The sequence below is a fragment of the Taudactylus pleione genome, unplaced genomic scaffold, assembly GCF_031769625.1.
Source record: "Taudactylus pleione unplaced genomic scaffold, aTauple2 ptg000635l, whole genome shotgun sequence".
Classification (NCBI taxonomy): Eukaryota; Metazoa; Chordata; class Amphibia; order Anura; family Myobatrachidae; genus Taudactylus; species Taudactylus pleione.
In genome coordinates, this window is record NW_028285037.1 from 54,195 (window position 1) to 78,029 (window position 23,835).

At 49.3% G+C, this 23,835-nt stretch overlaps 1 protein-coding gene across 3 annotated transcripts in view; it reads left to right on the top strand.

Annotated features, from left to right (window-relative positions):
* The window catches only part of LOC148479122 (uncharacterized), a 52,828-nt gene extending 36,086 nt beyond the window's left edge, over positions 1 to 16,742 (top strand). For all 3 annotated transcript variants that reach the window (XM_088454928.1, XM_088454930.1, XM_088454929.1), the window contains exon 9: positions 16,332 to 16,742. In XM_088454928.1, the coding sequence (XP_088311054.1) occupies positions 16,332 to 16,378 (47 nt within the window). In that variant the 3' untranslated portion in view covers positions 16,379 to 16,742. The remainder of the gene's footprint in view (positions 1 to 16,331) is intronic.
* The last annotated feature ends 7,093 nt before the right edge of the window (positions 16,743 to 23,835 follow it).

Below are 23,835 nucleotides of genomic sequence, written 5' to 3' on the forward strand. Positions count from 1 at the left end.
TACATCGCAGTGTGTGTGTGTTACAGAGAAGTGAGTCTGGAGGAGAGAGGCCTGTGCTATAGGGAAAGATGGGTAATGAGGCGCCGGTTACATCGCAGTGTGTGTGTGTTACAGAGAAGTGAGTCAGGAGGAGAGAGGCCTGTGCTATAGGGAAAGATGGGTTATGAGACGCCGGGTACATCGCAGTGTGTGTGTGTTACAGAGAAGTGAGTCAGGTGGACAGAGGCCTGTGCTATAGGGAAAGATGGGTAATGAGACGCCGGTTACATCGCAGTGTGTGTGTGTGTGTTACAGAGAAGTGAGTCAGGAGGAGAGAGGCCTGTGCTATAGGGAAAGATGGGTAATGAGACGCCGGTTACATCGTACTGTTTGTGTGTTACAGAGAAGTGAGTCAGGAGGAGAGAGGCCTGTGCTATAGGGGAAGATGGGTAATGAGACGCCGGTTACATCGCAGTGTGTGTGTGTTACAGAGAAGTGAGTCAGGAGGAGAGAGGCCTGTGCTATAGGGAAAGATGGGTAATGAGACGCCGGTTACATCGCAGTGTGTGTGTGTTACAGAGAAGTGAGTCAGGAGGAGAGAGGCCTGTGCTATAGGGAAAGATGGGTAATGAGACGCCGGTTACATCGCAGTGTGTGTGTGTTACAGAGAAGTGAGTCAGGAGGAGAGAGGCCTGTGCTATAGGGAAAGATGGGTAATGAGACGCCGGTTACATCGCAGTGTGTGTGTGTTACAGAGAAGTGAGTCAGGAGGAGAGAGGCCTGTGCTATAGGGAAAGATGGGTAATGAGACGCCGGTTACACCGTAGTGTGTGTGTTACAGAGAAGTGAGTCAGGAGGAGAGAGACCTGTGCTATAGGGAAAGATGGGTAATGAGACGCCGGTTACATCGCAGTGTGTGTGTGTTACAGAGAAGTGAGATAGGAGGAGAGAGGCCTGTGCTATAGGGAAAGATGGGTAATGAGACGCCGGTTACATCGCAGTGTGTGTGTGTTACAGAGAAGTGAGTCAGGAGGAGAGAGGCCTGTGCTATAGGAAAGATGGGAAATGAGACGCTGGTTACATCGCAGTGTGTGTGTGTTACAGAGAAGTGAGTCAGGAGGAGAGGGGCCTGTGCTATAGGGAAAGATGGGTAATGAGACGCCGGTTACATCGCAGTGTGTGTGTGTTACAGTGAAGTGAGATAGGAGGAGAGAGGCCTGTGCTATAGGGAAAGATGGGTTATGAGACGCCGGTTACATCGCAGTGTGTGTGTGTTACAGAGAAGTGAGTCAGGAGGACAGAGACCTGTGCTATAGGGAAAGATGGGTAATGAGACGCCGGTTACATCGCAGTGTGTGTGTTACAGAGAAGTGAGTCAGGAGGACAGAGGCCTGTGCTATAGGGAAAGATGGTTAATGAGACGCCGGTTACATCGCAGTCTGTGTGTGTTACAGAGAAGTGAGTCAGGAGGAGAGAGGCCTGTGTTATAGGGAAAGATGGGTAATGAGACGCCGGTTACATCGCAGTGTATGTGTGTTACAGAGAAGTGAGTCAGGAGGAGAGACGCCTGTGCTATAGGGAAAGATGGGTAATGAGACGCCGGTTACATCGCAGTGTGTGTGTGTTACAGAGAAGTGAGATAGGAGGAGAGAGGCCTGTGCTATAGGGAAAGATGGGTAATGAGACGCCGGTTACACCGCAGTGTGTGTGTGTTACAGAGAAGTGAGTCAGGAGGAGAGAGGCCTGTGCTATAGGGAAAGATGGGTAATGAGACGCCGGTTACACCGCAGTGTGTGTGTGTTACAGAGAAGTGAGTCAGGAGGAGAGAGGCCTGTGCTATAGGGAAAGATGGGTTATGAGACGCCGGTTACATCGCAGTGTGTGTGTTACAGAGAAGTGAGATAGGAGGAGAGAGGCCTGTGCTATAGGGAAAGATGGGTAATGAGACGCCGGTTACATCGCAGTGTGTGTGTTACAGAGAAGTGAGTCAGGAGGAGAGAGGCCTGTGCTATAGGGAAAGATGGGTAATGAGATGCCGGTTACATCGCAGTGTGTGTGTTACAGAGAAGTGAGACAGGAGGAGAGAGGCCTGTGCTATAGGGAAAGATGGGTAATGAGACGCCGGTTACATCGCAGTGTGTGTGTGTTACAGAGAAGTGAGTCAGGAGGAGAGAGGCCTGTGCTATAGGGAATGATGGGTAATGAGACGCTGGTTACATCGCAGTGTGTGTGTTACAGAGAAGTGAGTCAGGAGGAGAGAGGCCTGTGCTATAGGGAAAGATGGGTAATGAGACGCCGGTTACATCGCAGTGTGTGTGTGTTACAGAGAAGTGAGTCAGGAGGAGAGAGACCTGTGCTATAGGGAAAGATGGGTAATGAGACGCTGGTTACATCGCAGTGTGTGTGTGTTACAGAGAAGTGAGTCAGGAGGAGAGAGGCCTGTGCTATAGGGAAAGATGGATAATGAGATGCCGGTTACATCGCAGTGTATGTGTGTTACAGAGAAGTGAGACAGGAGGAGAGAGGCCTGTGCTATAGGGAAAGATGGGTAATGAGATGCCGGTTACATCGCAGTGTGTGTGTTACAGAGAAGTGAGACAGGAGGACAGAGGCCTGTGCTATAGGGAAAGATGGGGAATGAGACGCCGGTTACATCGCAGTGTGTGTGTGTTACAGAGAAGTGAGTCAGGAGGAGAGAGGCCTGTGCTATAGGGAATGATGGGTAATGAGACGCTGGTTACATCGCAGTGTGTGTGTTACAGAGAAGTGAGTCAGGAGGAGAGAGGCCTGTGCTATAGGGAAAGATGGGTAATGAGACGCCGGTTACATCGCAGTGTGTGTGTGTTACAGAGAAGTGAGTCAGGAGGAGAGAGACCTGTGCTATAGGGAAAGATGGGTAATGAGACGCCGGTTACATCGCAGTGTATGTGTGTTACAGAGAAGTGAGACAGGAGGAGAGAGGCCTGTGCTATAGGGAAAGATGGGTAATGAGACGCCGGTTACATCGCAGTGTGTGTGTGTTACAGAGAAGTGAGTCAGGAGGAGAGAGGCCTGTGCTATAGGGAAAGATGGGTAATGAGACGCCGGTTACATCGCAGTGTGTGTGTTACAGAGAAGTGAATTAGGAGGAGTGAGGCCTGTGCTATAGGGAAAGATGGGTAATGAGGCGCCGGTTACATCGCAGTATGTATGTGTGTTACAGAGAAGTGAGTCAGGAGGAGAGAGGCCTGTGCTATAGGGAAAGATGGGTAATGAGACACCGGTTACATCGCAGTGTGTGTGTTACAGAGAAGTGAGACAGGAGGAGAGAGGCCTGTGCTATGGGGAAAGATGGGTAATGAGACGCCGGTTACATCGCAGTGTGTGTGTGTTACAGAGAAGTGAGTCAGGAGGAGAGAGGCCTGTGCTATAGGGAAAGAAGGGTAATGAGACGCCGGTTACATCGCAGTGTGTGTGTGTTACAGAGAAGTGAGTCTGGAGGAGAGAGGCCTGTGCTATAGGGAAAGATGGGTAATGAGACGCCGGTTACATCGCAGTGTGTGTGTGTGTGTTACAGAGAAGTGAGTCAGGAGGAGAGAGGCCTGTGCTATAGGGAAAGATGGGTAATGAGACGCCGGTTACATCGCAGTGTGTGTGTGTTAGAGAAGTGAGATAGGAGGAGAGAGGCCTGTGCTATAGGGAAAGATGGGTAATGAGACGCCGGTTACATCGCAGTGTGTGTGTTACAGAGAAGTGAGTCAGGAGGAGAGAGGCCTGTGCTATAGGGAAAGATGGGTAATGAGACGCCGGTTACATCGCTGTGTGTGTGTGTTACAGAGAAGTGAGTCAGGAGGAGAGAGCCCTGTGCTATAGGGAAAGATGGGTAATGAGACACCGGTTACATCGCAGTGTGTGTGTTACAGAGAAGTGAGTCAGGAGGAGAGAGGCCTGTGCTATAGGGAAAGATGGGTAATGAGACGCCGGTTACATCGCAGTGTGTGTGTTACAGAGAAGTGAGTCAGGAGGAGAGAGGCCTGTGCTATAGGGAAAGATGGGTAATGAGACGCCGGTTACATCGCAGTGTGTGTGTTACAGAGAAGTGAGTCAGGAGGAGAGAGGCCTGTGTTATAGGGAAAGATGGGTAATGAGACGCCGGTTACATCGCAGTGTGTGTGTGTGTGTTACAGAGAAGTGAGTCAGGAGGAGAGAGGCCTGTGCTATAGGGAAAGATGGGTAATGAGACGCCGGTTACATCGCTGTGTGTGTGTTACAGAGAAGTGAGATAGGAGGAGAGAGGCCTGTGCTATAGGGAAAGATGGGTAATGAGACGCCGGTTACATCGCAGTGTGTGTGTTACAGAGAAGTGAGTCAGGAGGAGAGAGGCCTGTGCTATAGGGAAAGATGGGTAATGAGACGCCGGTTACATCGCAGTGTGTGTGTGTTACAGAGAAGTGAGTCAGGAGGAGAGAGGCCTGTGCTATAGGGAAAGATGGGTAATGAGACGCCGGTTACATCGCAGTGTGTGTCTGTTACAGAGAAGTGAGTCAGGAGGAGAGAGGCCTGTGCTATAGGGAAAGATGGGTAATGAGACGCCGGTTACATCGCAGTCTGTGTGTGTTACAGAGAAGTGAGTCAGGAGGAGAGAGACCTGTGCTATAGGGAAAGATGGGTAATGAGACGCCGGTTACATCGCAGTGTGTGTGTGTTACAGAGAAGTGAGTCAGGAGGAGAGAGGCCTGTGCTATAGGGAAAGATGGGTAATGAGACGCCGGTTACATCGCAGTGTGTGTGTGTTACAGAGAAGTGAGTCAGGAGGAGAGAGGCCTGTGCTATAGGGAATGATGGGTAATGAGACGCCGGTTACATCGCAGTGTGTGTGTGTTACAGAGAAGTGAGTCAGGAGGAGAGAGGCCTGTGCTATACGGAATGATGGGTAATGAGACGCCGGTTACATCGCAGTGTGTGTGTGTTACAGAGAAGTGAGTCAGGAGGAGAGAGGCCTGTGCTATAGGGAATGATGGGTAATGAGACACCGGTTACATCGCAGTGTGTGTGTGTTACAGAGAAGTGAGATAGGAGGAGAGAGGCCTGTGCTATAGGGAAAGATGGGTAATGAGACACCGGTTACATCGCAGTGTGTGTGTTACAGAGAAGTGAGTCAGGAGGAGAGAGGCCTGTGCTATAGGGAATGATGGGTAATGAGACACCGGTTACATCGCAGTGTGTGTGTTACAGAGAAGTGAGTCAGGAGGAGAGAGGCCTGTGCTATAGGGAAAGATGGGTAATGAGACACCGGTTACATCGCAGTGTGTGTGTTACAGAGAAGTAAGTCAGGAGGAGAGAGGCCTGTGCTATAGGGAAAGATGGGTAATGAGATGCCGGTTACATCGCAGTGTGTGTGTTACAGAGAAGTGAGACAGGAGGAGATAGGCCTGTGCTATAGGGAAAGATGGGTAATGAGACGCCGGTTACATCGCAGTGTGTGTGTGTTACAGAGAAGTGAGTCAGGAGGAGAGAGGCCTGTGCTATAGGGAATGATGGGTAATGAGACACCGGTTACATCGCAGTGTGTGTGTGTTACAGAGAAGTGAGATAGGAGGAGAGAGGCCTGTGCTATAGGGAAAGATGGGTAATGAGACACCGGTTACATCGCAGTGTGTGTGTTACAGAGAAGTGAGTCAGGAGGAGAGAGGCCTGTGCTATAGGGAATGATGGGTAATGAGACACCGGTTACATCGCAGTGTATGTGTGTTACAGAGAAGTGAGTCAGGAGGAGAGAGGCCTGTGCTATAGGGAAAGATGGGTAATGAGACGCCGGTTACATCGCAGTGTGTGTGTTACAGAGAAGTGAGTAAGGAGGAGAGAGGCCTGTGCTATAGGGAAAGATGGGTAATGAGACGCCGGTTACATCGCAGTGTGTGTGTTACAGAGAAGTGAGTAAGGAGGAGAGAGGCCTGTGCTATAGGGAAAGATGAGTAATGAGACACCGGTTACATCGCAGTGTGTGTGTTACAGAGAAGTGAGTAAGGAGGAGAGAGGCCTGTGCTATAGGGAAAGATGGGTAATGAGACGCTGGTTACATCGCAGTGTTTGTGTGTGTTACAGAGAAGTGAGTCAGGAGGAGAGAGGCCTGTGCTATAGGGAAAGATGGGTAATGAGACGCCGGTTACATCGCAGTGTGTGTGTGTTACAGAGAAGTAAGTCAGGAGGAGAGAGGCCTGTGCTATAGGGAAAGATGGGTAATGAGACGCCGGTTACATCGCAGTGTGTGTGTTACAGAGAAGTGAGTCAGGAGGAGAGAGGCCTGTGCTATAGGGAAAGATGGGTAATGAGACGCCGGTTACATCGCAGTGTGTGTGTGTTACAGAGAAGTGAGTCAGGGGGAGAGAGGCCTGTGCTATAGGGAAAGATGGGTAATGAGACGCCGGTTACATCGCAGTGTGTGTGTGTTACAGAGAAGTGAGTCAGGAGGAGAGAGACCTGTGCTATAGGGAAAGATGGGTAATGAGACGCCGGTTACATCGCAGTGTATGTGTGTTACAGAGAAGTGAGTCAGGAGGAGAGAGGTCTGTGCTATAGGGAAAGATGGGTAATGAGACCCCGGTTACATCACTGTGTGTGTGTGTTACAGAGAAGTGAGTCAGGAGGAGAGAGGCCTGTGCTATAGGGAATGATGGGTAATGAGACGCTGGTTACATCGCAGTGTGTGTGTTACAGAGAAGTGAGTCAGGAGGAGAGAGGCCTGTGCTATAGGGAAAGATGGGTAATGAGACGCCGGTTACATCGCAGTGTGTGTGTGTTACAGAGAAGTGAGTCAGGAGGAGAGAGGCCTGTGCTATAGGGAAAGATGGGTAATGAGATGCCGGTTACATCGCAGTGTGTGTGTGTTACAGAGAAGTGAGTCAGGAGGAGAGAGGCCTGTGCTATAGGGAAAGATGGGTAATGAGATGCCGGTTACATCGCAGTGTGTGTGTGTTACAGAGAAGTGAGTCAGGAGGACAGGGGCCTGTGCTATAGGGAAAGATGGGTAATGAGACGCCGGTTACATCGCAGTGTTTGTGTTACAGAGAAGTGAGTCAGGAGGAGAGAGGCCTGTGCTATAGGGAAAGATGGGTAATGAGACACCGGTTACATCGCAGTGTGTGTGTGTTACAGAGAAGTGAGATAGGAGGAGAGAGGCCTGTGCTATAGGGAAAGATGGGTAATGAGACGCCGGTTACATCGCAGTGTGTGTGTGTTACAGAGAAGTGAGTCAGGAGGAGAGAGGCCTGTGCTATAGGGAAAGATGGGTAATGAGACCCCGGTTACATCGCAGTGTGTGTGTTACAGAGAAGTGAGTCAGGAGGAGAGAGGCCTGTGCTATAGGGAGAGATGGGTAATGAGACGCTGGTTACATCGCAGTGTGTGTGTGTTACAGAGAAGTGAGTCAGGAGGAGAGAGGCCTGTGCTATAGGGAAAGATGGGTAATGGGACGCCGGTTACATCGCAGTGTGTGTGTGTGTTACAGGGAAGTGAGTCAGGAGGACAGAGGCCTGTGCTATAGGGAAAGATGGGTAATGAGACGCCGGTTACATCGCAGTGTGTTTGTGTTACAGAGAAGTGATTCAGGAGGAGAGAGGCCTGTGCTATAGGGAGAGATGGGTAATGAGACGCCGGTTACATCGCAGTGTGTGTGTGTTACAGAGAAGTGAGTCAGGAGGAGAGAGGCCTGTGCTATAGGGAAAGATGGGTAATGAGACGCCGGTTACATCGCAGTGTGTGTGTGTTACAGAGAAGTGAGTCAGGAGGAGAGAGGCCTGTGCTATAGGAAAAGATGGGTAATGAGACGCCGGTTACATCGCAGTGTGTGTGTTACAGAGAAGTGAGACAGGAGGAGAGAGGCCTGTGCTATAGGGAAAGATGGGTAATGAGACGCCGGTTACATCGCTGTGTGTGTGTTACAGAGAAGTGAGTCAGGAGGAGAGAGGCCTGTGCTATAGGGAAAGATGGGTAATGAGACGCCGGTTACATCGCAGTGTGTGTGTGTTAAAGAGAAGTGAGATAGGAGGAGAGAGACCTGTGCTATAGGGAAAGGTGGGTAATGAGACCCCGGTTACATCGCAGTGTGTGTGTGTTACAGAGAAGTGAGTCAGGAGGAGAGAGACCTGTGCTATAGGGAAAGATGGGTAATGAGACGCCGGTTACATCGCTGTGTGTGTGTTACAGAGAAGTGAGTCAGGAGGAGAGAGGCCTGTGCTATAGGGAAAGATGGGTAATGAGACGCCGGTTACATCGCAGTGTGTGTGTGTTAAAGAGAAGTGAGATAGGATGAGAGAGGCCTGTGCTATAGGGAAAGATGGGTAATGAGACGCCGGTTACATCGCAGTGTGTGTGTTACATAGAAGTGAGTCAGGAGGAGAGAGGCCTGTGCTATAGGGAAAGATGGGTAATGAGATGCCGGTTACATATCAGTGTGTGTGTGTTACAGAGAAGTGAGTCAGGAGGAGAGAGGCCTGTGCTATAGGGAAAGATGGGTAATGAGACGCCGGTTACATCGCTGTGTGTGTGTTACAGAGAAGTGAGTCAGGAGGAGAGAGGCCTGTGCTATAGGGAAAGATGGGTAATGAGACGCCGGTTACATCGCAGTGTGTGTGTTACAGAGAAGTGAGTCAGGAGGAGAGAGGCCTGTGCTATAGGGAAAGATGGGTAATGAGACCCCGGTTACATCGCAGTGTGTTTGTTACAGAGAAGTGAGTCAGGAGGAGAGAGACCTGTGCTATAGGGAAAGATGGGTAATGAGACGCCGGTTACATCGCAGTGTGTGTGTGTTACAGAGAAGTGAGTCAGGAGGAGAGAGGCCTGTGCTATAGGGAGAGATGGGTAATGAGACGCCGGTTACATCGCAGTGTGTGTGTTACAGAGAAGTGAGATAGGAGGAGAGAGGCCTGTGCTATAGGGAATGATGGGTAATGAGACCCCGGTTACATCGCAGTGTGTGTGTTACAGAGAAGTGAGATAGGAGGAGAGAGACCTGTGCTATAGGGAAAGATGGGTAATGAGACGCCGGTTACATCGCAGTGTGTGTGTGTTACAGAGAAGTGAGTCAGGAGGAGAGAGGCCTGTGCTATAGGGAAAGATGGGTAATGAGACGCCGGTTACATCGCAGTGTGTGTGTGTTACAGAGAAGTGAGTCAGGAGGAGAGAGGCCTGTGCTATAGGGAAAGATGGGTAATGAGATGCCGGTTACATCGCAGTGTGTGTGTGTTACAGAGAAGTGAGTCAGGAGGAGAGAGGCCTGTGCTATAGGGAAAGATGGGCAATGAGATGCCGGTTACATCGCAGTGTGTGTGTGTTACAGAGAAGTGAGTCAGGAGGACAGGGGCCTGTGCTATAGGGAAAGATGGGTAATGAGACGCCGGTTACATCGCAGTGTTTGTGTTACAGAGAAGTGAGTCAGGAGGAGAGAGGCCTGTGCTATAGGGAAAGATGGGTAATGAGACACCGGTTACATCGCAGTGTGTGTGTGTTACAGAGAAGTGAGATAGGAGGAGAGAGGCCTGTGCTATAGGGAAAGATGGGTAATGAGACGCCGGTTACATCGCAGTGTGTGTGTGTTACAGAGAAGTGAGTCAGGAGGAGAGAGGCCTGTGCTATAGGGAAAGATGGGTAATGAGACCCCGGTTACATCGCAGTGTGTGTGTTACAGAGAAGTGAGTCAGGAGGAGAGAGGCCTGTGCTATAGGGAGAGATGGGTAATGAGACGCTGGTTACATCGCAGTGTGTGTGTGTTACAGAGAAGTGAGTCAGGAGGAGAGAGGCCTGTGCTATAGGGAAAGATGGGTAATGGGACGCCGGTTACATCGCAGTGTGTGTGTGTGTTACAGGGAAGTGAGTCAGGAGGACAGAGGCCTGTGCTATAGGGAAAGATGGGTAATGAGACGCCGGTTACATCGCAGTGTGTGTGTGTTACAGAGAAGTGATTCAGGAGGAGAGAGGCCTGTGCTATAGGGAGAGATGGGTAATGAGACGCCGGTTACATCGCAGTGTGTGTGTGTTACAGAGAAGTGAGTCAGGAGGAGAGAGGCCTGTGCTATAGGGAAAGATGGGTAATGAGACGCCGGTTACATCGCAGTGTGTGTGTGTTACAGAGAAGTGAGTCAGGAGGAGAGAGGCCTGTGCTATAGGAAAAGATGGGTAATGAGACGCCGGTTACATCGCAGTGTGTGTGTTACAGAGAAGTGAGACAGGAGGAGAGAGGCCTGTGCTATAGGGAAAGATGGGTAATGAGACGCCGGTTACATCGCTGTGTGTGTGTTACAGAGAAGTGAGTCAGGAGGAGAGAGGCCTGTGCTATAGGGAAAGATGGGTAATGAGACGCCGGTTACATCGCAGTGTGTGTGTGTTAAAGAGAAGTGAGATAGGAGGAGAGAGACCTGTGCTATAGGGAAAGATGGGTAATGAGACCCCGGTTACATCGCAGTGTGTGTGTGTTACAGAGAAGTGAGTCAGGAGGAGAGAGACCTGTGCTATAGGGAAAGATGGGTAATGAGACGCCGGTTACATCGCTGTGTGTGTGTTACAGAGAAGTGAGTCAGGAGGAGAGAGGCCTGTGCTATAGGGAAAGATGGGTAATGAGACGCCGGTTACATCGCAGTGTGTGTGTGTTAAAGAGAAGTGAGATAGGATGAGAGAGGCCTGTGCTATAGGGAAAGATGGGTAATGAGACGCCGGTTACATCGCAGTGTGTGTGTTACATAGAAGTGAGTCAGGAGGAGAGAGGCCTGTGCTATAGGGAAAGATGGGTAATGAGATGCCGGTTACATATCAGTGTGTGTGTTACAGAGAAGTGAGTCAGGAGGAGAGAGGCCTGTGCTATAGGGAAAGATGGGTTATGAGACGCTGGTTACATCGCAGTGTGTGTGTGTTACAGAGAAGTGAGTCAGGAGGAGAGAGGCCTGTGCTATAGGGAAAGATGGGTAATGAGACGCCGGTTACATCGCAGTGTGTGTGTTACAGAGAAGTGAGTCAGGAGGAGAGAGGCCTGTGCTATAGGGAAAGATGGGTAATGAGACCCCGGTTACATCGCAGTGTGTTTGTTACAGAGAAGTGAGTCAGGAGGAGAGAGACCTGTGCTATAGGGAAAGATGGGTAATGAGACGCCGGTTACATCGCAGTGTGTGTGTGCTACAGAGAAGTGAGTCAGGAGGAGAGAGGCCTGTGCTATAGGGAAAGATGGGTAATGAGACGCCGGTTACATCGCAGTGTGTGTGTTACAGAGAAGTGAGTCAGGAGGAGAGAGGCCTGTGCTATAGGGAAAGATGGGTAATGAGACGCCGGTTACATCGCAGTGTGTGTGTTACAGAGAAGTGAGTCAGGAGGAGAGAGGCCTGTGCTATAGGGAAAGATGGGTAATGAGACGCTGGTTACATCGCAGTGTGTGTGTGTTACAGAGAAGTGAGTAAGGAGGAGAGAGGCCTGTGCTATAGGGAAAGATGGGTAATGAGACGCCGGTTACATCGCAGTGTGTGTGTTACAGAGAAGTGAGTAAGGAGGAGAGAGGCCTGTGCTATAGGGAAAGATGGGTAATGAGACGCCGGTTACATCGCAGTGTGTGTGTGTTACAGAGAAGTGAGTCAGGAGGAGAGAGGCCTGTGCTATAGGGAAAGATGGGTAATGAGACACCGGTTACATCGCTGTGTGTGTGTGTTACAGAGAAGTGAGTCAGGAGGAGAGAGGCCTGTGCTATAGGGAAAGATGGGTAATGAGACGCTGGTTACATCGCAGTGTGTGTGTTACAGAGAAGTGAGTAAGGAGGAGAGAGGCCTGTGCTATAGGGAAAGATGGGTAATGAGACGCCGGTTACATCGCAGTGTGTGTGTGTTACAGAGAAGTGAGTCAGGAGGAGAGAGGCCTGTGCTATAGGGAAAGATGGGTAATGAGACACCGGTTACATCGCTGTGTGTGTGTGTTACAGAGAAGTGAGTCAGGAGGAGAGAGGCCTGTGCTATAGGGAAAGATGGGTAATGAGACGCCGGTTACATCGCAGTGTGTGTGTTACAGAGAAGTGAGTCAGGAGGAGAGAGGCCTGTGCTATAGGGAAAGATGGGTAATGAGACGCCGGTTACATCGCAGTGTGTGTGTTACAGAGAAGTGAGTCAGGAGGAGAGAGGCCTGTGCTATAGGGAAAGATGGGTAATGAGACACCGGTTACATCGCAGTGTGTGTGTTACAGAGAAGTGAGTCAGGAGGAGAGAGGCCTGTGCTATAGGGAAAGATGGGTAATGAGATGCCGGTTACATCGCAGTGTGTGTGTGTTACAGAGAAGTGAGTCAGGAGGAGAGAGGCCTGTGCTATAGGGAAAGATGGGTAATGAGACGCTGGTTACATCGCAGTGTGTGTGTGTTACAGAGAAGTGAGTCAGGAGGAGAGAGGCCTGTGCTATAGGGAAAGATGGGGAATGAGACGCCGGTTACATCGCAGTGTGTGTGTTACAGAGAAGTGAGTCAGGAGGAGAGAGGCCTGTGCTATAGGGAAAGATGGGTAATGAGACGCCGGTTACATCGCAGTGTGTGTGTTACAGAGAAGTGAGACAGGAGGAGAGAGGCCTGTGCTATAGGGAAAGATGGGTAATGAGACGCTGGTTACATCGCAGTGTGTGTGTGTTACAGAGAAGTGAGTCAGGAGGAGAGAGGCCTGTGCTATAGGGAAAGATGGGTAATGAGACACCGGTTACATCGCAGTGTGTGTGTGTTACAGAGAAGTGAATTAGGAGGAGTGAGGCCTGTGCTATAGGGAAAGATGGGTAATGAGGCGCCGGTTACATCGCAGTATGTATGTGTGTTACAGAGAAGTGAGATAGGAGGAGAGAGGCCTGTGCTATAGGGAAAGATGGGTAATGAGGCGCCGGTTACATCGCAGTGTGTGTGTGTTACAGAGAAGTGAGTCAGGAGGAGAGAGGCCTGTGCTATAGGGAAAGATGGGTAATGAGACGCCGGTTACATCGCAGTGTGTGTGTTACAGAGAAGCGAGTCAGGAGGAGAGAGACCTGTGCTATAGGGAAAGATGGGTAATGAGACGCCGGTTACATCGCAGTGTGTGTGTGTTACAGAGAAGTGAGTCAGGAGGAGAGAGGTCTGTGCTATAGGGAAAGATGGGTAATGAGACGCTGGTTACATCGCAGTGTGTGTGTTACAGAGAAGTGAGTCAGGAGGACAGAGGCCTGTGCTATAGGGAAAGATGGGTAATGAGACGCCGGTTACATCGCAGTGTGTGTGTGTTACAGAGAAGTGAGTCAGGAGGAGAGAGGCCTGTGCTATAGGGAAAGATGGGTAATGAGACGCTGGTTACATCGCAGTGTGTGTGTGTTACAGAGAAGTGAGTCAGGAGGAGAGAGGCCTGTGCTATAGGGAAAGATGGGTAATGAGACGCCGGTTACATCGCAGTGTTTGTGTGTTACAGAGAAGCGAGTCAGGAGGAGAGAGACCTGTGCTATAGGGAAAGATGGGTAATGAGACGCCGGTTACATCGCAGTGTGTGAGTGTTACAGAGAAGTGAGTCAGGAGGAGAGAGGTCTGTGCTATAGGGAAAGATGGGTAATGAGACGCCGGTTACATCGCAGTGTGTGTGTTACAGAGAAGTGAGATAGGAGGAGAGAGGCCTGTGCTATAGGGAAAGATGGGTAATGAGACACCGGTTACATCGCAGTGTGTGTGTGTTACAGAGAAGTGAGTCAGGAGGAGAGAGGCCTGTGCTATAGGGAAAGATGTGTAATGAGACGCCGGTTACATCGCAGTGTGTGTGTGTTACAGAGAAGTGAGTCAGGAGGAGAGAGGCCTGTGCTATAGGGAAAGATGGGTAATGAGACGCCGGTTACATCGCAGTGTGTGTGTTACAGAGAAGTGAGTCAGGAGGAGAGAGGCCTGTGCTATGGGGAATGATGGGTAATGAGACGCTGGTTACATCGCAGTGTGTGTGTGTTACAGAGAAGTGAGATAGGAGGAGAGAGGCCTGTGCTATAGGGAAAGATTGGTAATGAGACGCCGGTTACATCGCAGTGTGTGTGTGTGTTACAGAGAAGTGAGTCAGGAGGAGAGAGGCCTGTGCTATAGGGAAAGATGGGTAATGAGACGCCGGTTACATCGCAGTGTGTGTGTGTTACAGAGAAGCGAGTCAGGAGGAGAGAGGCCTGTGCTATAGGGAATGATGGGTAATGAGACGCCGGTTACATCGCAGTGTGTGTGTTACAGAGAAGTGAGTCAGGAGGAGAGAGGCCTGTGCTATGGGGAATGATGGGTAATGAGACGCCGGTAACATCGCAGTGTGTGTGTGTGTTACAGAGAAGTGAGTCAGGAGGAGAGAGGCCTGTGCTATAGGGAAAGATGGGTAATGAGACGCCGGTTACATCGCAGTGTGTGTGTGTGTGTGTGTTACAGAGAAGTGAGTCAGGAGGAGAGAGGCCTGTGCTATAGGGAAAGATGGGTAATGAGACGCCGGTTACATCGCAGTGTGTGTGTGTTACAGAGAAGTGAGTCAGGAGGAGAGAGGCCTGTGCTATAGGGAAAGATGGGTAATGAGACGCCGGTTACATCGCAGTGTGTGTGTGTGTTACAGAGAAGTGAGTCAGGAGGAGAGAGGCCTGTGCTATAGGGAAAGATGGGTAATGAGACGCCGGTTACATCGCAGTATGTGTGTGTTACAGAGAAGTTAGTCAGGGGGAGAGAGGCCTGTGCTATAGGGAAAGATGGGTAATGAGACGCCGGTTACATCGCAGTGTGTGTGTGTTACAGAGAAGTGAGTCAGGAGGAGAGAGGCCTGTGCTATAGGGAAAGATGGGTAATGAGACGCCGGTTACATCGCAGTGTGTGTGTGTTACAGAGAAGTGAGTCAGGAGGAGAGAGGCCTGTGCTATAGGGAAAGATGGGTAATGAGACGCTGGTTACATCGCAGTGTGTGTGTTACAGAGAAGTGAGTCAGGAGGACAGAGGCCTGTGCTATAGGGAAAGATGGGTAATGAGACGCCGGTTACATCGCAGTGTGTGTGTGTGTTACAGAGAAGTGAGTCAGGAGGAGAGAGGCCTGTGCTATAGGGAAAGATGGGTAATGAGACGCCGGTTACATCGCAGTGTGTGTGTGTTACAGAGAAGTGAGTCAGGAGGAGAGAGGCCTGTGCTATAGGGAAAGATGGGTAATGAGACGCCGGTTACATCGCAGTGTATGTGTGTTACAGAGAAGTGAGTCAGGAGGAGAGAGGCCTGTGCTATAGGGAAAGATGTGTAATGAGACGCCGGTTACATCGCAGTGTGTGTGTGTTACAGAGAAGTGAGTCAGGAGGAGAGAGGCCTGTGCTATAGGGAAAGATGGGTAATGAGACGCTGGTTACATCGCAGTGTGTGTGTGTGTTACAGAGAAGTGAGTCAGGAGGAGAGAGGCCTGTGCTATAGGGAAAGATGGGTAATGAGACGCCGGTTACATCGCAGTGTGTGTGTGTATGTGTTACAGAGAAGTGAGTCAGGAGGAGAGAGGCCTGTGCTATAGGGAAAGATGGGTAATGAGACGCCGGTTACATCGCAGTGTGTGTGTGTTACAGAGAAGTGAGTCAGGAGGAGAGAGGCCTGTGCTATAGGGAAAGATGGGTAATGAGACGCTGGTTACATCGCAGTGTGTGTGTTACAGAGAAGTGAGTCAGGAGGACAGAGGCCTGTGCTATAGGGAAAGATGGGTAATGAGACGCCGGTTACATCGCAGTGTGTGTGTGTGTGTGTTACAGAGAAGTGAGTCAGGAGGAGAGAGGCCTGTGCTATAGGGAAAGATGGGTAATGAGACGCCGGTTACATCGCAGTGTGTGTGTGTTACAGAGAAGTGAGTCAGGAGGAGAGAGGCCTGTGCTATAGGGAAAGATGGGTAATGAGACGCCGGTTACATCGCAGTGTATGTGTGTTACAGAGAAGTGAGTCAGGAGGAGAGAGGCCTGTGCTATAGGGAAAGATGTGTAATGAGACGCCGGTTACATCGCAGTGTGTGTGTGTTACAGAGAAGTGAGTCAGGAGGAGAGAGGCCTGTGCTATAGGGAAAGATGGGTAATGAGACGCTGGTTACATCGCAGTGTGTGTGTGTGTGTGTTACAGAGAAGTGAGTCAGGAGGAGAGAGGCCTGTGCTATAGGGAAAGATGGGTAATGAGACGCCGGTTACATCGCAGTGTGTGTGTGTTACAGAGAAGTGAGTCAGGAGGAGAGAGGCCTGTGCTATAGGGAAAGATGGGTAATGAGACGCCGGTTACATCGCAGTGTGTGTGTGTTACAGAGAAGTGAGTCAGGAGGAGAGAGGCCTGTGCTATAGGGAAAGATGGGTAATGAGACGCTGGTTACATCGTATTGTGTGTGTGTGTGTGTTACAGAGAAGTACTACACCAAGTTTGTGGAGAATCTACATGGGCCTCTCTGACTCCGATCACACGCAACCTTTGTCAGCGACCGATCCTCGCACGTGTTGTTGTCAGCAGATAACGTGACAATATCTGGAGGCTTCTCTGTTCCTGGGACAATGATGCTGGAAGGTGACACTGCCCGCCATTGTGTGACACGCTCCTGCTCCATCTGTACAATTATACCCAGCGGTAACGCGGATTCCTGTGCTTACAATGCCAAAGACAAGTAACTGGGTCCCGGCCTAAATGTGCGCGGTACATGTTACAGAAGACGGTACGTGATGTCCTGAATAATGACGATGATTTCAGGCTGTTTGTCTTTTGTAACCTCTGAGCTCATTGTGTGACTTGTTTTATTCACTGATAAAGGTACCAATTTAACATTTCCCCTGATTAATACAAGTAGCACCCGCAGCTTTTATCTGACCTTGTTATGTCACTGGCGGGCGCACTGACTGTGTCCAGGATAAGTGTATGTAAGATTAGCCAGCTGCAGTCAGATCATTGTGTGTGAGCCTATACCAGAGCCAGGGAGAGCTGGCAGCTCTCACTACATGGAAAAAGAGAAGAACATGATCTACTAAGGGTGCTGCCTACTAAACCAAAGCAGCAGCTGTACCGGGAGGGCGTTAGTCTCCTCAGTGGAGGCTGATTAATAAACAATAAAGATAAAGGATGTAACGGTGCTGAAGGTTTAGATGGTAGATCAAAGTGCAGTTATTATCGTAATATAGTGGTTATTAAAATGAATTGAGTTTTTTTTTCTTATACTTAAAATAAGTATCACATACAAATAATCAATTAAAAAGTATCATTCTTAAGCATAAAATTCATTATAACAACTGGACAATTTGGTTAATATATCCCACCAGGGAAGCGGGGGATAGCTTAGGGCGGGTAGTTCTTCGGGAAGGGGAACCCCATTTTATTTGGTGCCCCACCACCTGAGGAATTCCAGCCCCGGACTGACCAGTTCGGGGCTGGTTTATGTGATGGCAGGGGGACCTGAAACTGTGTGTCCCCCTGCTTTGCCATTAGCACCCCTGACTGCTTCAGCCTGGTGCTGGTTATTGGACAATAGGGGAACCCCATGTCAGTACTCCCACTATTTTCCAATACCAGACCAGGAGCAGAGGACCGGGGCGGGTATGGATTGAAGGGGGGACCCCTCACATTTAAAATAAAAAAAAAAAAAAAACTTTTAACCTGTTTTTTACATTTTAGCCCAATAAACATGAACATGACCTGTGCAGTGCTTCTCCCACACTCCTCTGCCTCAGGCCGGTCTGTTGTTTGACCGGTTTGCAGTCGTTTTACAGTTCAGTTTTTAAACCAACCATTAGTAAATCTGCGGATCCTATTCTGGTCTATGTTTACTAATCGATAGTTTTTCCAATGTTCTAAAGTTGGCTTTTTGGTCAGTTTTCAATCTGTTTTGACTTTAGTAAATGGTCGGTTTGCAAAACTGACCGTAATTTGGCCAGAAACCGAAAACTGACCATCAGTTAATATACCCCATGGATTCACTCAGTCTCCCATTGCGGTCACTTCATGAGTTATAAATGCTACTGGTTATTACAGAGCAGCTTTTCCTACGTGCTGACCACTCACAGCAAAGCCCCTCTGTATGGATTAGAGTGACGGGCGGCGTCTCGTTATTTCACAGCGCAGATTTATTTATTGCTGCGACGTGCTGGGTTTTGTTGGTGGACACGCACATCATCTTTTTTCACACGCATGTTTAATTTGCGACAATGGACATGGGTATCGTGGTGTCGGCATGTTGACATGAATTGCAGCCAAGATGGACTCTGGAAATACCCAATTACGTATGCCTGGATGGACCTGACGTGCGGATACCTAAACTCCGGTGCAGATTGTGAAGTGAAGATGACGATTTCCGCAGACGGCTGCTAATGGCACAACAGTGACCTACGCACACCTATTTGTGCAAATATTGTTACATTGCTACAACTATGTTTAAAATAGTCAAATTGAATTGGTTGAGGGTGAAAGATCAGTCAATAGGTTGTCGGGGACAAAAGGTCAACACACAAAACGTTGACATGGATGTAGGTCAATGAGTACAGAAGGTCAACACAAAAATGGTCACCCAGTGGCCTTTTTTTTTGTTTGTTTAGGGTTAGACATTTACTGGGTTATGGTTAGGCATTTACCTCGATGGTTAGGCACTAGGAGGGATGGTTAGGGTTAGGCATTTACCTCGATGGTTAGGCACTAGGAGGGATGGTTAGGGTTAGGCACTAGGAGGGACGGTTAGGGTTAGGCACTAGGAGGGACTGTTAATTTTAGGCACCATGAGGAGGGTTAAGGTGAAGATCAGGGTTACAAAAGTAAAAAAAAAAAGTGTCAACCATTGTTGTGTCGGTCATGCCCATGTCGAACTTTTGACCCTGTCAACTTTGTACCTGTTGACATACATCCATGTTAACCTTTTGCACCTGTCGGCCTTTTGTCCCTTTCGACATATTGACCGCCGACCACCTAGTGTCGTCCTTTTGCTTGTTGACCTTTTTACTATGGATCTAATGGCCCACACCCATGTAATTGAATATTGATTTACATAAATAATGTGTCATACTCTGTTGGGGAGGGGGAAGCGGCCCTATTAATATTTCACATGCCCCAAGAGCTTTGGGCACTTCTTATGTACACTCTGCAGCCACTTACTGTAATGCGTACACTTTGGGGGCTGCCACGTTTAGCATACGCTCAGTGAAGCCGCATCTGATCCTGCACATGCCAAGGGAGGGGACCACGTTTGCTAACCTGCGTATATGCACCCAACACGGAACAGGTAGCCAAAATGTAATGCATTTGTGGTTACATGTGCAGCAAAGTAATCCCAGAATAAGTATTAACTGCTCTAGTGCATAACTGCGTCTGTGTGAATTAATTACCCAAAAACTCTTATGTTAAAAAACATGTTATTTAATTACAGCATTAATAACATAAAAAAAATAAAAGACCTTTCGCAGGGTAATGACGTCACTAAATGCAAAAAATTTACATTTCCTGTGGATATAAAATAATATTAATATATCACACTGCTCACATATAATATGCTAGGTGGCTAGAAAATAAATATTGTTGCAAAAATAAAAATAAAATAAAGATTAAATATATTGGTGAATGTTGTACTTTGATATTGGCGAGGAGAAAAAAAAAGTTTGCAGTAAAGTCTGAATGAGCCCCAGTGCGAGGATACAGGTAATATCCTGAGAATTTGATCCAAGCCCTGATGAAGATCGTGTCTAGTAAGTGATTTTCTAAAGTGCGTGTCTGGAGTTTCTTTAATGGTTTCCACTATAAAAGTCCTTTTTCTTTATGAGCTTTAGTGAACGCGGTGTAACATTGTGCAGAATCTCGGGACCCGGGGGCACTATCACAGGTTTTAGCTGCATCTTTGGAATTGTGCAATTGGTGAAAATATTATTTTGTATTTAATTTTCCAGTGTAGCATCAATTGCGTCTTCACCCTGAGCGCGTCGGAACCGCAGCACTTTGTACACGTGAAGCTTTGCTTTACAATATGAAAAAATACGACTGGAAACCACAAGTTGACTCCAATTAAATGTATAGACCCGACGATCGCCAGCTCTACAGTACGTCCCTCAGGAACGTCCCTGAAAAAGCCAAATGCTTCACCCGTATTTCTTAGTTTAATAATCTACATTCAACTTTTTTCATCATTTACTTTTTCAGATTTGCCTTCGAATCGGCCACAATTGCCCTTGCACTGCATTCACAGGCTAAGCGAGGACATTCGTACGTGCAGAGCTGTGCGCCTATATCCCATCGCTCCGCCCCAATTATCTGCCTGTGGAAGTAGCCGTCATCCCCATAAGTGTCCTTTTATACCGGTTCTATACTTGGTGCAAGAACTCAGATGGATCTCTGCGTACACGCAGCTCGGCGCAGACCACAATTCAGCCTACACACCCCTGACACGTCCTCACTAAATGTAGCCTACACACCCCTGACACGACCTCACTAAATGTTGCCTACACACCCCTGACACGTCATCACTAAATGTAGCCTACACACCCCTGACACGCTCTCACTAAATGTAGCCTACACACCCCTGACACGCCCTCACTAAATGTAGCCTACACACCCCTGACACGTCCTCACTAAATGTAGCCTACACACCCCTGACACGTCCTCACTAAATGTAGCCTACACACCCCTGACACGTCCTCACTAAATGTAGCCTACACACCCCTGACACTTCCTCACTAAATGTAGCCTACACACCCCTGACACTTCCTCACTAAATGTAGCCTACACACCCCGGACACGTCATCACTAAATGTAGCCTACACACCCCGGACACGTCATCACTAAATGCAGCGTACACACCCCTGACACGTCCTCACTAAATGCAGCCTACACACCCCTGACACGTCCTCACTAAATGCAGCCTACACACCCCTGACACGTCCTCACTAAATGCAGCCTACACACCCCTGACATGTCCTCACTAAATGTAGCCTACACACCCCTGACACGTCCTCACTAAATGTAGCCTACACACCCCGGACACTTCCTCACTAAATGTAGCCTACACACCCCTGGCACGTCCTCACTAAATGTAGCCTAGTTACACCCCTGACACGTCCTCACTAAATGTAGCCTACACACCCCTGACACGTCCTCACTAAATGTAGCCTAGTTACACCCCTGACACGTCATCACTAAATGTAGCCTACACACCCCTGACACGTCCTCACTAAATGTAGCCTAGTTACACCCCTGACACGTCATCACTAAATGTAGCCTACACACCCCGGACACGTCCTCACTAAATGTAGCCTACACACCCCTGACACGTCCTCACTAAATGTAGCCTACACACCCCTGACACTTCCTCACTAAATGTAGCCTACACGCCCCGGACACGTCATCACTAAATGTAGCCTACACACCCCGGACACGTCATCACTAAATGCAGCGTACACACCCCTGACACGTCCTCACTAAATGCAGCCTACACACCCCTGACACGTCCTCACTAAATGCAGCCTACACACCCCTGACACGTCCTCACTAAATGCAGCCTACACACCCCTGACACGTCCTCACTAAATGTAGCCTACACACCCCTGACACGTCCTCACTAAATGTAGCCTACACACCCCGGACACTTCCTCACTAAATGTAGCCTACACACCCCTGGCACGTCCTCACTAAATGTAGCCTAGTTACACCCCTGACACGTCCTCACTAAATGTAGCCTACACACCCCGGACACGTCATCACTAAATGCAGCGTACACACCCCTGACACGTCCTCACTAAATGCAGCCTACACACCCCTGACACGTCCTCACTAAATGCAGCCTACACACCCCTGACACGTCCTCACTAAATGCAGCCTACACACCCCTGACACGTCCTCACTAAATGTAGCCTACACACCCCTGACACGTCCTCACTAAATGTAGCCTACACACCCCTGGCACGTCCTCACTAAATGTAGCCTAGTTACACCCCTGACACGTCATCACTAAATGTAGCCTACACACCCCGGACACGATATCACTAAATGCAGCCTACACACCCCTGACACGTCATCACTAAATGCAGCCTACACACCCCTGACACGCTCTCACTAAATGCAGCCTACACACCCCTGACACGCTCTCACTAAATGTAGCCTACACACCCCTGACACGTCATCACTAAATGTAGCCTACACACCCCTGACACGTCATCACTAAATGTAGCCTACACACCCCTGACACGTCATCACTAAATGCAGCCTACACACCCCTGACACGTCCTCACTAAATGCAGCCTACACACCCCTGACACGTCCTCACTAAATGCAGCCTACACACCCCTGACACGTCCTCACTAAATGTAGCCTACACACCCCTGACACGTCCTCACTAAATGCAGCCTACACACCCCTGACACGTCCTCACTAAATGTAGCCTACACACCCCTGACACGTCCTCACTAAATGTAGCCTACACACCCCTGGCACGTCCTCACTAAATGTAGCCTAGTTACACCCCTGACACGTCATCACTAAATGTAGCCTACACACCCCTGACACGATATCACTAAATGCAGCCTACACACCCCTGACACGTCATCACTAAATGCAGCCTACACACCCCTGACACGTCATCACTAAATGCAGCCTACACACCCCTGACACGTCCTCACTAAATGCAGCCTACACACCCCTCACACGTCATCACTAAATGCAGCCTACACACCCCTGACACGTCCTCACTAAATGTAGCCTACACACCCCTGACACGTCCTCACTAAATGTAGCCTACACACCCCTGACACGTCCTCACTAAATGTAGCCTACACACCCCTGACACGTCCTCACTAAATGTAGCCTACACACCCCTGTCACGTCCTCACTAAATGTAGCCTACACACCCCTGACACTTCCTCACTAAATGTAGCCTTCACACCCCTGACACGCTCTCACTAAATGTAGCCTACACACCCCTGACACGTCCTCACAAAATGTAGCCTAGTTACACCCCTGACACATCCTCTTTAAATGTAGCCTACACACCCCTGACACGTCTTCACTAAATGTAGCCTACACACCCCTGACACGTCCTCACTAAATGTAGCCTACACACCCCTGACACGTCATCACTAAATGCAGCCTACACACCCCTGACACGTCCTCACTAAATGTAGCCTACACACCCCTGACACGTCCTCACTAAATGTAGCCTACACACCCCTGACACGTCCTCACTAAATGTAGCCTACACACCCCTGACACGTCCTCACTAAATGTAGCCTACACACCCCTGACACGTCCTCACTAAATGTAGCCTACACACCCCTGACACGTCCTCACTAAATGTAGCCTACACACCCCTGACACTTCCTCACTAAATGTAGCCTTCACACCCCTGACACGCTCTCACTAAATGTAGCCTACACACCCCTGACACGTCCTCACTAAATGTTGCCTACACACCCCTGACACGTCCTCACTAAATGTAACCTAGTTACACCCCTGACACGTCCTCACTAAATGTAGCCTAGTTACACCCCTGACACGTCCTCACTAAATGTAGCCTACACACCCCTGACACGTCCTCACTAAATGTAACCTACACACCCCTGACACGTCCTCACTAAATGTAGCCTACACACCCCTGACACGTCCTCACTAAATGTAGCCTACACACCCCTGACACGTCCTCACTAAATGTAGCCTACACACCCCTGACACGTCCTCACTAAATGTAGCCTACACACCCCTGACACGTCCTCACTAAATGTAGCCAAGTTACACCCCTTCAGTTACAAGTGGAGATGTGACATACAACTATGGAACATGCAGGGTGCTACAAATCACAAGCTCCGCCCTGTGCGCACATCTGTGTGTCAGCCCTTTCCTAACCTCGCAACCTTGGCTGCGAAAGAAAGAAGGATCCGCGATTATTGCAAGTTCTCCAGAT